We start from the raw sequence: 13311 nt of genomic DNA, 5'->3' as shown, positions 1-13311 counted from the left end.
GCACCTTGGCGAATCGGGATTCGAACCGGCAACCTTCTGATTACAGGGCTGCTTCCTTAACCGCTAGACCCCTTTTCCTGATGTGGTGAAGAATCTGCTGGAATGAAGATTAGTTCAGTTTTGGTGGGATTGAGTTTGAGGTGATGGGCTGCCTTCCAAGACGAGATGTCAGTTAGACATGCCGAGATTTTGGAAGCAGCATGTAGATCAGAGGGAGGAAAAGAGAAGATGAGTTGTGTCGTCGGCATAGCAGTGGTAGGACAATCCATGTGAGGAAATGACCTCACCAGGTGATCTCTTGTAGAGGAAGAAAAGGAGAGGAGCCTTGAGGGACACCAGTGGAGTGTCTACGTGTGGTAGAGGTGGATACTTTCCAAGTCACTTGGTAAGATCGCTCATCAAGGTAGGAAGCAAACCACTGCCATGCTGAGCCCTGAATTACTCTTCAGGATAGACAAGAGAGTCTTGTGGTTAATGGTGTCAAATGCTGCAGAGAGGTCAAGGAGAATAAGAACCGATGACAGTTTTGCCAATCTGGCCACTGCTCGGACACAGCCAGAAGGGCAGTCTCAGCAGAATGGCACAACAAGTGGCACAGGGACTTTTAAACAGAAGTTTAAATAATTAAAGGTTAAATGTTAGCTCTGAAAAGTGGCAATCCTTCACATAATTCATCAGTTCTCTTTCAACTGAACCCATGGACTGAGTCACTCACCCTGCAACATCTCACTTTCTTGCAAAATGTGCAGTGGCCTTCATATGCATTACTTAGAAAATTTTTGCCAGGACTCATACAGACACTTCCCATACAGACTAATGTAAAATAAAAAATAAATAAGAACCCAAGAAACCGCTATGAAATGCAAACAGTTTCGATTCAAAGCTAATGTTATCGAGGTGTGATGGCCTAGCATGTAAGTAACAGAAGGGTTGTGTGTTCAAATTTTGAACCGCCATGGTACCAGCGAGGTCCCCTTGAGGAAGGTACTGTCCCCACACTGTGCTCCTGCACCACACTGCACCTTTCATGGCTGCCCACTGCTCACTAAGGATGATGGGTTAAATGCAGAGGACACATTTCATTTCAACTCAACCCCGACACTTAGGGTCTAAACATAAGCTTGAACATTAAAAAGTCATTAAGACTACAGTAGCTGACAATACCCCCTGGAGGTATTGTTGGTATTACAAAGTGGGTGAATCCTTCTTCAGTAAATATCTCCGATGAATTTCTGTGCCATTACATCAAAACCATCTTTTTATTATCCATTTCTGAATGTTTTAAATGAAAAACACTGACCAGCGTGATGACTCCGTAATGCTTTTCAACCTTCTCCCGCAGGTCCTGGAAGCAGGTGACTATGCGGTTGTGCAATGGCTTCAGCTGCTCCGTAGCTTTTTCTCCATGGATGCGGATCCCTTCGTCCAGGAGAGGAATCTAGAACAGTGGATTTTTTTAGGACACAGCAGGCATGGAAGGTGCAGATGGTGCTAGAACAGTTGGCTGTGGGGTAACCTGGAGGGCAATCAGGTGTTTGAGGATTTCGATGCGTTCCAAATCCTCTGGGTGTTCCTGCACGTACTTTTCAATGAAGAAGGCCTGTCAAGAACAGCAGACGCAGCACTTTAACACCTTTTTAATTCATTTAGAGCGGTAAATATTATTCAAAAGATATGAGATATGGAGACCAGACCTTCTCATAGTTGGCAAATCCACCCTGAACAGCAGGGTCGACAATGCCATTGAGCATCATTGAGAGGGGGTGCACGGCCAGTGAGCGATCACAGGCTTGCTGCTGTACCAGGTTACTAAGCTTCTCATTGGCCAGCTCCATGGCTTCTACAGCATTCTCCAGAGGGCTGATCTCCTCCTGCCAAAAGTACCGACTGAATTAGTGCAGTCAGCAGTAAAGTAGACACATAGCAATCATTCATTCAACTTTAAACACACTGATTATAAATAAAATAAAATAAACTCAACTGAGCAAGACATCTGATGGTCTTTAACCTAGGACTCTTCAGAGTGACTAAACTAGTGAAAGGGATAAGCCCTGTGCCAGACAGAGTTGAAATCATGTAAGGGCATTACACCTATATAAAAGGAATACAACAATGGCAAGAGTCAGAAAGAAATACCAACAATGGACATTTATTGTGCAAATAACTGGCAATTTTGCAGGTATGTTTTTGTGTGCATGATGCCAACCATCTCTGATTGCTGTGTATGTAAGTGGCCATAATAGAATAACAACAAAACTTCAAACATAACTTCTAACATAGCCAATGCTTACAGAAAAATAAAGTGATGAATATTGATTCACATTTCATGTGGAAGACTCTTTGATTTGCTTTCAGTTCATTAAATTAAACTTCAGCATTTTTGGTGTGAAAGAGGAAAATGGAGAGGCCTGGTCGCTATGGCAACCACTAATGGAAGCAGTAAAAACCAGAAAAAGGTTTAGATTTAAAAAAGAAAAAAAAACATTTCCAGGCAAAGATGTTTCCATGATGTGTAATAGTAATCAAGTAGCTTTGTTCATGAGCATGCACCTGCGAATTGTATAATTTATTCATTATTATGCCTATTGATTACACAATGGCTTTCACTCCCCAAAAGTTATTGTTCATTTACACTGAACAAAACAGATTTTATTCAAAGTACGTATCCTTTAGAGTATTAGAGTATTTCTATATTTCTATACTCTAATACAAAAAATTCCATATTTTTGGTGTGTAATATTTAATTTTTCTTTTTTATAATTACTTTTTGGTGCCAGATATCAATTGTCTATTACAGGATACTTACCACAGACACAGACTTCACCTCAAACCATTTGAGGATCCCCGGAAATAGATAGGCAGTGATGTAGGTAGTTCTCTCAATCCACATGGTCTGAAAATCGTTAATTTGTAAATCTATTTAAAACTCAAAGACAAATTACTGATTATTTAAAAGAGACAAGAACATAGTGTAAGGAAAATGTTAGACTAATCCTTTAATAATGAGAATACTTCAAGTTTTGAAAAGATGAATGGTTTTCTAAGACCACATCCCCTTCTGTTGTAAGTATTGTTATGTCTTTTGTACAGTACAGTGCAGTTAAATGCTGAACAATAACAGAGAGACAGTTCAATTAAAATACTCACAGCAAACTCATTGTCTGGTTGCTTTTCTCCTTTCCTGAAAGGCCTGGAATACTGAAACTGCTCCACTTCATTTGATCTGTAGTAGCTGGAAGAGTGGACAAAACGGAGCTGAAATTGAGAGGTGTGTTACTTGGACGCTATCACAGACTGAACTGGACAATTCAGAAGAGTCATACTTAAGGATTTGTTCAGGAACACCCTTTTCCTTGAACTGTTGTGGCAACTTAAGAACAGGCTTGACTGTGAAACACTGGATGTCTGTACCATAGTGTCAAGGAACATATGGCTGTTTAGCAAAACATACTGGAAAAGCTATTCCATGCTCAGATGCCAATGAAAAGGTTTCTTTCATGGGTTTAAATGCACATTAGAAACAGCAGCTTCCTATGAGAACCCATCCAACACTAGTAGGATACGCTGGCTGGGGGAGTTATAGATGTTGTCACCAGGGGGCGATGTGCTGGGCATCCTCACTGCATTGGGGAACTGTGACAGCAGCTTCAAACTGAAGTCTTCCAGCCATTCATATTCTTTACCACGGTAGATGAAGAGCTTGTTCTTAATGAAGAAAAAAAAAAAAAGAGAGATATAACAAAATACAGAACATTTTAAATGAACTCAAATACAGACTGTAGGACAACTTCAGTTACAGCACTTAGTAATTCAGTCTATTAGGGTCCAAATGCAACAAAAAAGTAAACTACTGTATCTACTTCTACCAAAATGAAAAGAACACATATGCGAGGATGCAGATGAATCAAAAAACTTTCCCCATTCCACTGGGTAATATTTTAAATGCTACTAAAAACTAAAGCCAGAGTTCAATTAAGCAATGTTGGTGACAAAGGCTTTATTTATCCATTTGTTAGAGCCCAGTAATCTTACAGCTCATCCTTTCTGTTAAAATGTCAAATGCCACTAATTAAGTGGTACAACAATGCCTGCGGGCTAAGTGATTCAGATTCACTGATTTATTTATTAGTTCCCATACTGACGTAAAAGGGGAAAATGCATGGTCTTTGGTGAAAAAATTAGTCATCTTTGTGATGTCAACAAGGGCAACTGCATGCTCCCAAAAGGCTACCAAATCTTTCCATTAGCCATAATACCAAGGAACAAAATGTTGATTTAATGCACATGAACTAAATGTTTCGGTTGAAATTGGTAGTAGCCTGATTGGTAACCTATTAACCATAAGACCATAAGGTCGCAGGTTCAAACCCCACTTACTACCATTGTGTTCCTGAGCATGATACTCCGGAGGGACTGTCCCTCGTGATAAGGATGTCTGATAAATGTCATAAATGTTAAATTGTTCATTCATATATAAAACACAATACAGTCTGCATTTCACAATCATATCTATATTTGCAATAATTTGGTAAGATTGTGCTGGGTATTACAGCTTGTGACAGTGTGATGATCTCTTAAAAAAAAAAAAATTACAATTATGCTGGAACCTGCAAGTCATGAGGGAACTGTATAGCGGTTTACCCTGAGGAATGATGGGAAGCCATGGCCATAGTATCCCACCGCAAAGTACTCCGGTTGGGGCCGCATGGCATGCATGATGTTCTCAAAATACTGGGCCTGCTGTTTCTGTAAAGTAGAAAGTGGTAGGCAGTCCTGTTATCATGAGCGACCGTTTCTCAAGATGCCTTCAGTAACACAGCGCTGTACCACAATCCCACAAAAATCTAATTTAGAGCTCACAAAATCTAATGAAGGTTGGCAGGGAGTTGGCCGGGGCCAGACCATGGCTGAGCTGTTGATATCTCCTACTCATTTCCTTCCGCGCTGGGTTTTTTTGTTGGTTTTTTTTTTAGTAAAACCACAAATTCCTCCTTGCTGCATGCCAATAGCTAAATGTAAATATACAGAACCAGCGTAGGGCTGCCAGTACATCTAACCTGCTTGTCTTTGGACTGTAATAGTAAAAGTAGCACATCAACAGAGAACCTGCAGACATGCAAACATGCAGGATTCAAATAGAGAGGCTGCAGCATCACCCTGTTTGAGTCGTTTAAATTGCAATTCAGGGTGCTGAGGTGGGATGATAAAATGATTATCAATGCCAATTTCGATAGCGATATTCTATACTACTTATCAGAGCCCTATTTTACAACTCCCATTTAACATAGAATTATGGACTAAGCATGGGTCTTGTTTGCTAGTGTAAGGTCAGGTGTCCTCAGGACTTGCATAAATAGATAAAATTACTCATCCAGAACACTATTTTTAATGATTATTTTATAAACAGAGCATAAAATTTGAGGAGCCTGAAGATTGACAGTTCTCACAAAGAGCCCATTCATTCCTGATTGTGGACAATTTAAATCTGTGCCTGTAAATTTATACATTTCTTTGCATAAATCCTTTCCTTTTAAAAATATTCCTTTTATAATATGCTTAATGCCTAGTGCTGCTCTTAGCACCAGTTCAAAATAAGTGGCCTTAAAGCCCTATTTTAATCAAGACAACAATACAAATATACATATGCAAGATGATTAAGATGTTCCACTCTTACAAGAAGCAGACTGAGCTCCTCAAAATCAAACATCTGGTTTTCATACATCTTGGCAAGTTGTTTGCTCATCTCAATTGCTTTCTCCCACATCTGCACAAGATAAAATATTAATAAATACAAATCACACATATGAAATCAACAGCACTCATACATACACGCATATAAACAGCAAGCATAAATGCATCCACCACCTGCTCCCATTCATCTGTAATGATAGCGCATAAGGTCTGACCGGCTGTTATTAAATAAGATTTGGTGCTGTGCTGTGTGCATCCACAGGCTCTGGAGTGAATGTGAGTGGGGAAGGGACACTCACCTTGCCTTTGTCCAGGTAGCACATGATTTCATGGAAGAGCTTCTCTTTGAGCTCTTGCTGAGTCCACTTGGGGGATCCCTCGCGGGGGATGAGGTGAGGGGCACAGGGCTTGTCACTCCACTGTATTAAGAACGCCACCAAACAAAAAAACATTTCACCACTTAACACCTATAAAGACTTTCCATAAAACTTCAGCCAGAGTCTGATTCGCAATAATGTTGTTCTCTGCTCAACAAGGACAGGTACAGAGTGTACTCACACACAATGGCTTATGTAACTGCAGATAATTGTAGATATTAAAAAAAAAAAAAAAAAAAAAAAAAGATGTAAAAAAATAATTAAATAAACAAACAAATGATAAGCACCAGTTGTACCCTTAACGTGAACAACAAAGGAACAAATGTGAGTTTGTTCACGCATTTTGTTAAGGCACGAAAGATGTTCCCACCTCTAACAACTCAGCATGCAGCAGGAGAGTGTAAGCAGCCTCTGTGTAGTTCTCACAATCGAGGTGCAGGTCCCGTAGCTTGTACAGGTATCTGGAAGAAGGAGGCATGTCAAGCAGATCTCTTGCCAATCTGCAGTACAACTGCGGTAGAACTGCAACACTTCACATACCTTATATAGATGTCTTCCCTCTTTTTCTCCTTGTAAAAGTTCTGGGGAGGGGGGGGGGGGGGGGGGTATTAAAATGCAGTTTTCAGTAGAGAATAAAAAAGTATTCACCTGGTGCTTGGCCACATTCCCTAAAATTTGACAGATGGATGGTATATACCCGTCCCTACAACTCAGTGCATGGGCATTGGTTGTTTTCGTTGTGGATCCTTTAGTCATGCTTTACACAGACCTGTTGTTAACGTTTTGCAGATAATATTGCTGAACACCCCAAAAATGTTTGCTATTCTGGGAGGGGCAGAAGAATGTAGACCACAGATCCATGCTACATCATTGGACTACAATATGGAGGGCACAATACTGATAATAAAACTGGGTCTGACCTTGTCTACTGTAAGGTGCCAACTAAAGTTCACTGTGGTATTGGACTAGACAAGCAATATGTGGTGGAGTATTCAGCTGTACACCTCCCATGACTTCTCAGATCTCTAATATATAAAAATGGGTGGCTTCTGGCTTATTTGAAATGAAGTCACTATCACGCTGCTAATGATTTATCCAAAAGGAGTGAAAACAAGGCTAGTCAAATATACCATACAAGCTAGCAACCTATGGGGCCAGGCCTGAATGAGCCTCTTCTTCCAACTTTAAAACACTGCCAAGCTTTAAAAGCTTTGTTTATAACATTTGTTCTTGTTTTTTCCTTCATGTTAAGATTACTCTAATTCCTTGTTTTCTGGCTGCTTGTCAGCATTGTTAAACAGTTAATCCAAAGCTGCTGCACTCCTCACAAGAGCTAGAGTAATAACTAAGCTTCAATGGCTTCCCGTCAAAGAGCACACTGATTAAACACTACCGTCACCCGGTTACCAAGCTCTGCATGGTCTTGGCCCTCAGTATTTGACAGATAGTGTCTTTTCAGCCACTTACACCACCAGGTAGTTCTTAGACTTCCAAGGCACCATGCCCTCTCCGATTCAGACATAACACCCCCACACAGTCAGGCCGAAATACACTAATCTTTCTTCATCCACCAGCTCTCTGCCACTGTATAAAGTTTAATTCAAGTTGTGTTTCTTTCATTTGGACTACTCCACATTACACTTTATGATTATAACCATATAACTCAATCACCTTTACACTAAGAAACATTATTAAAAAAATCCCCCAGAATCCCCCCACTTATTTTAGTCAGCCAGTCATTTAGTAATCCCATGTGCCCACTTATGCAATTTAGGCAACATTTTTGTTTCTAAAATAAATTATTAGTAAATGCATAACTTCTTGTCTATTCTTACAGGATGGATTAATTTAAATATCCATCATATGGCAAAATGGACATCTGTGAAGCTGCACTTTGCACTGCAGGTGTCCCAGTTACACAGATCCGATGTCAGCATTGTTGTTTCCAAAGACGGGTTTTGGAAACAGCTGCTCCCAGATCAGTGTGAGGGAGCCTTACCAGCACGTTCACAGTGCAGCTCATGCGGTGTTCGGGACTCTCATCATGGGTGATGGTGCGGTAGGCCAGCAGATTCTCTAGCAGACTGCTCAGTAAGTGGGCCAACTCCTCTCCAGATTGGGAAAGGTAGCGATGGCGCCTGCAGTGATCCAGCAGCCTACAGAGAGATCTCTCCATGAGTGTAGATTTTAAAACTTGTATTTTAAAGTAAGATCTTGCACCACTCTGCCTGATTGAAAGTGTACAAACCATTACTACCATTGTTTCCCCGAGCAAGACACTTAACCCTGAGTTGCTCCAGGGGGACTTGTCCCTGTAACTACTTATTGTAAATCTGATAATTGCCTTTTATGTAATGTAATATTAATATGAGAATATTAAGTTATTACTCTTTAAAAGTTTATGGTCATTTAAAATATCTTGTTTCTGATGATGTAATGAGCAAAATAGTTGTTTACTTCAGAATTTTAATGGAATTCTGTGTTCAGTAAAGCAAGTCTGTCACTTTGAAAGCTTCATTGATTTTTTTGTAATAGTTTCTGTTCACTCTTATGGCAAAGCAAGGCCATTTCCAAATAGTAGTGTATGTGTCATAACTAGAGAACAAAGAAATGAGACGAGACATTTCTTACGTCTTTTCCAAGAGAATTTTGTACTGCTTGTCACCACGACCACCCTCCACTTCTTGGTCCAGTTTTGTAATAAGCTCATTCTCAAACTGAAATACACACACACACACACACACACACACACACACACACACACACACACACACACACACACACAGAAACAAAATGGTCGACAACTGCCATTACTGTCATCAGAACAACTACAGGACATTCTGATGAAGTACAATACGAACTGCTTCAAAAGTAAATGTCTTCATAAAAAAAAAAAAGGCTGGGAAAGGAAAGATCAGCAAATATCTACATTGTACCCGTGAATGAGTTCAGATGACAATTGTTAACAGTGATACCATTGAATTTAATTCTCAATTCAGAAGACCCAAACACTTGCCTTTGCCAAAGGATGAGATAGATGAATTAGACCCTCAGGCATAACTGAGATTTTGTAAGCAGTCATGGAAAAAGCACTTATTTAGGGTACCCTAGCAACCCCCCCCCCCCCCCCCCCCCCCCCCGAATTTCAATCATTCACACAAAGAGTCATCTTTTTCCAGATTTGTAGCTCCACAGCTCCCTTTCAACCATAAACACTACATTTCAATCTTGATATGGACTCTTTTGAGCCAAGAGTGTAAAATGAATGGCTACTTTCCCCCAATTCCCCAATCACTGGAATGATGAGTCACTGTGGAGATTGCAAAACGTTTAAATCACACCGTGTTCATTTAAATCAGCAGGAGGAACTCACTGTTTGAAAGGTATGGTTGGGGCTGAAATGGTGCTCACACTGCATCATATCAAAGAAGATGGGCAGAGTGGCTTTCCTTAGGTCAGGCTCAGGGACCAGGGTGACCTCCAGTATAGGCCCAACCATGGAAGGAATGAATTTCATCTTGTGGGGACCTAAGGCACACATGCATAAATAATTAGAATTACAAGATGTATTATATATTTTATATAAAAAAGTATATATTTTATTATGATTTATCATTTTAATCTGCATAATCACTGAAAAACACTGCAGACCAGGTAGACTTCCCATTGCCACAAAAAAACAAAAACAGGAGGAGGAATAGGCTGCAGGTGCCTGTTCCTACATCCTGTCTGTCTGTGGCCTTTATGTTCCATGGAGATAAGAACCATAAAGGGTCCTCACCAAGATTGTACCACATGTCTCTTATCTTGAAGCCAGTGACTTTTCTCATGTCCCCATACCTGCAGAATAAAGCACAGTAGCCCAGTCAATGTGCTGTTTTTGTATACAATCAAATCCACCATTGTGCAATAACATGGGGAAGTTTTAAAAATCATCAAGTTTAATTTTAGTCTGTTGGTACCTGTGACTTTGTGGTGTGAGTGCGTTACCCACTAGGCTAATACCACCCTGATTAACGTCCAAATGTTGTTGCACGTGTGCAGTTACAACAAATGTATGTCAGACTTGAACATGCTTCCTCCCGAATCTCAAATGACACAGCGGGACCACAGGATGCCAGATCACTCCCTGCTTCTCTAGCTTCTGCTGTTGAGTGCCCCTCTGAAAGAGCATTTACCCGAACAATTTCCTCTCGCCCTGGGAATGAAGCTAGTCATTTCCCTAGCAGCAGCCCACCAGAGAGGGCTGAGAGAGGCGCGGCTGACATTTGTTGCCTCGGCTGTATGGCACAGGGCCACAGCAAATTTGGCTGCTTTGGCAGGACACATATTTTTATTTTACTATGTTTGCTCATCGTGGACACACAGACTAAACAATAAAGCATGCAATGAAGGCGCCTACTTGTTCAGGATTTTATTGCGTTTCTCCTGAGAGAAGGACTCGAGCTGCAATGACTTGTGGGTCAGGAATGCCACAGTGAGGTGAAAGTAGTTATCCCACAGCTAGGAGAATGAAACAACAGAAGCCATGAACAGTATGAACATTATATACATACATTCTAATTGTGCCGTGCCCAAAAAAACACTACCTGCTGGTGAAAGTATGAAGGGTCTAGGAAGTGCATGTTAAGGACATCAGAAAATTGGTTTATGGCTCGTAAGAATACCCTCATCTGGAGGAGATTCATAATCATCCAATCCGATGGAAAAACATTTCCCATAAGGTCTTTAAACATGATGAACGTCTCCATCAGGAAATCCTGTAGACCCCCCCACCACCATAAAATGAATGTGTGAGGTGCATGTACACGCACTTTGGAAGAAAGATTCTGAATATTTTTTTTAATCACAGAACTAATTTCACTGACTATGAAATGTCATGGTCATGGTCACAGTTCTTACAATGATATCCTGTCTGGTTTTAAATGTGCTGATGTAGTGGGCAAAGTGCACAGCATCCATCTGTTTCAGGACGGCCGTCATGCAGGCCACATAGTGACCCTGACAAAGACAATCAATTTCAATTTAAGAGAACACACATTAAAAACCACATTTTAAACATTTGGCCACCATTCCAAAGAAGTAACCAGTAATGGGGCTTTTTATTGGGAAAAGTGAGGGGACCAAACGAAGGGGTGGTTTACAATGAGAGATGAGCTGCGGCTCATGCTGATGACAGTCCGGTTGACCCTACGAAGGAGACGCTCCATTATGAGCTGGACATGGGCATCTGTGGGACCCTGGGAGCAAGTGCAGCATGACATATGAATTATGAGATGGAAAGGTTTATGTTCCTTTGCTGAAGCATGGGGAGGACACACATAAACACGCACACACAAACACACGTACATTTGTCTACATATCTTTGATAAAGAAGTCAGTTGTAAATAATGCACAACTAGTCATAAACAATCAACAAAACCCAATATTCAGGGTACAATAATATTGAAGATTATAGTTTAACAACCTACAGTTAAAAGCTTTCTACTATGCTTATATCCTCTCAACCTCCCACCACTGACCACATCTTTGCGATCCAGCATATCAAGCACTGTGCTGAGCAGCTGGACACAGGCCTCATGGTCCGGCTTGTTGGAGTGGTCATCCAGCTGCCCACTCAGCTGATCCGTGAGAAGTGGCAACAGAATATCTCTGCAATCTACACACAGAGAGGGGAAGCGCATGGTAAGGCATACAGTCACGGTAGGAAGGTGCCAGTCCAAGAGGCTTAAAAACAGCAGTGATCCATGAAATTGTGCATTATGCCATGGGCATATATGAGACCTGCAATATTGCAACTGTAAACAACTAACAAACTGCTGACATTCAATTCATTAAATATACATTTATTAAAAAACAGTTTTTATTTCCATCACAATAATGTTTACCCAATTAAGAGTTTATAGAAGGGTATATTATACATTTCACTAGTTCCTTTAGTACCAGTATAACTCATGGACAATATCGTATTTAACTGGGAAAAAAATAGCAGAATAACCATTTGTTTGGCAGAAAAATAAATAAGTAAATATTCTAAGGCTGCTATATACAGCCAATCTTTCAGTTCTTACTTGCAGGATTTTTGACTATTCATCTCCAACACTTCACTTCTAACAAGATTTGGCCATGAACAAAATTAAATAGGCAAACCTTCCATAAAAGAAATGACATGTTTACATTTCTGCTTTTGGTTGATCGCTTCATGGTCAACAGAGTAGTTTCTAAGCCGGCTGTTCTCTTGTTTATTTGCTTCACATGCAAAGTGTTTGGAAAGGGTGTTTTTTGTAGACAGTGTATGAGAAATGTCGGGCAGTGGAGACCGAGCAAGTAGGGAAGTGGACTAGTAACCAAAGGGTTGCTGGTTTGAATGACGAACTGTTAAGGTGCCACTGAGGTGCCCTTGAGCAAAGTACGGTCCGCTCACACTGATCGCCAAGCGCCTTTCTTGGCTGCTCACTAAGGTTGATTGTTATTGTGATGCACACAATGAAATGTGTCCTCGGCATTCAACAATCACTTTAAATCATCCAAAAGAATGGTGGACATCTTACCCGACTGCTTGAAGAGGTCACTCTCCACGATCTTACACATGCAGCCAATCTTCTGTCGCACCAGCTGAGTGTCCGGGATACTTACAATGAACTTGGTCAGATGAACACTGATTAGAAGAGTTATATCAATTTTGAAGAGAGGAGAATGAGAAAGACAGCACAGGGGGGAAAAAAAGACATTAATAAAACCGCTACCAGAGCGCCGCAAGAATCCAACAAAAGGGAACTTGTCATAATTCAAATATTCCTTTTTGCTGCAAAATATGAAATGTGGCATCATTTTCAGACTTTGGTGACCTGACAGCATAAGACAGTTTACAGATTAAACCCAGACATACCTGAGTTCAACAGGATCAAAGACATGCAGGATATCATTGATGATGGTAGGGAGGTATTTCAGTATGGCCCCCTGGGACAAGCCAAATAAAAACAAAAAGCGTGAGAAGCAAAAAAAATCCATGAAAACCTCAGTTCACAGAACACAGCAGTTCGTCTCTGATTCAACACCGCTTTAATGCAAACGCAAAGAGGCTTATGTGTGTCACAAAACACAAAGAAGGCCCTCTGTGTTCTCACTAACCCCAAGTCGTCACTTTCAATGATTTCACAGCTCTTGTTGCCGTCTCCAGGGTATTCCCTGCCTCCGGCCTTCAGCTTCACTTTTTGATGTGTGCACCAGAGTAGAACTCCCA

General features: G+C 40.7%; 1 protein-coding gene across 1 annotated transcript in view; it reads right to left on the bottom strand.

Annotated features, from left to right (window-relative positions):
• The window catches only part of dock5 (dedicator of cytokinesis 5), a 35236-nt gene that overhangs the window by 5368 nt on the left and 16557 nt on the right, over positions 1 to 13311 (bottom strand). Inside the window, exons 24-46 of the mRNA XM_028995911.1 lie at positions 12958 to 13028; positions 12620 to 12726; positions 11591 to 11727; positions 11213 to 11308; positions 10971 to 11069; positions 10658 to 10828; positions 10471 to 10571; positions 9850 to 9908; positions 9442 to 9596; positions 8700 to 8785; positions 8068 to 8224; positions 6609 to 6649; positions 6439 to 6529; positions 5991 to 6110; positions 5675 to 5764; positions 4642 to 4746; positions 3564 to 3705; positions 3324 to 3405; positions 3148 to 3232; positions 2807 to 2893; positions 1695 to 1871; positions 1517 to 1600; positions 1301 to 1438 (exon numbers count right to left, since the gene is read on the bottom strand). Coding sequence (XP_028851744.1) covers positions 1301 to 1438; positions 1517 to 1600; positions 1695 to 1871; positions 2807 to 2893; positions 3148 to 3232; positions 3324 to 3405; positions 3564 to 3705; positions 4642 to 4746; positions 5675 to 5764; positions 5991 to 6110; positions 6439 to 6529; positions 6609 to 6649; positions 8068 to 8224; positions 8700 to 8785; positions 9442 to 9596; positions 9850 to 9908; positions 10471 to 10571; positions 10658 to 10828; positions 10971 to 11069; positions 11213 to 11308; positions 11591 to 11727; positions 12620 to 12726; positions 12958 to 13028 — 2481 coding nt within the window. The remainder of the gene's footprint in view (positions 1 to 1300; positions 1439 to 1516; positions 1601 to 1694; positions 1872 to 2806; positions 2894 to 3147; positions 3233 to 3323; positions 3406 to 3563; positions 3706 to 4641; positions 4747 to 5674; positions 5765 to 5990; positions 6111 to 6438; positions 6530 to 6608; positions 6650 to 8067; positions 8225 to 8699; positions 8786 to 9441; positions 9597 to 9849; positions 9909 to 10470; positions 10572 to 10657; positions 10829 to 10970; positions 11070 to 11212; positions 11309 to 11590; positions 11728 to 12619; positions 12727 to 12957; positions 13029 to 13311) is intronic.

This window comes from Denticeps clupeoides, chromosome 11, assembly GCF_900700375.1.
Source record: "Denticeps clupeoides chromosome 11, fDenClu1.1, whole genome shotgun sequence".
Taxonomy (NCBI): Eukaryota; Metazoa; Chordata; class Actinopteri; order Clupeiformes; family Denticipitidae; genus Denticeps; species Denticeps clupeoides.
The sequence above is the reverse complement of the archived record's forward strand: the minus strand, read 5'-3'. Positions and strand labels throughout refer to the sequence as shown.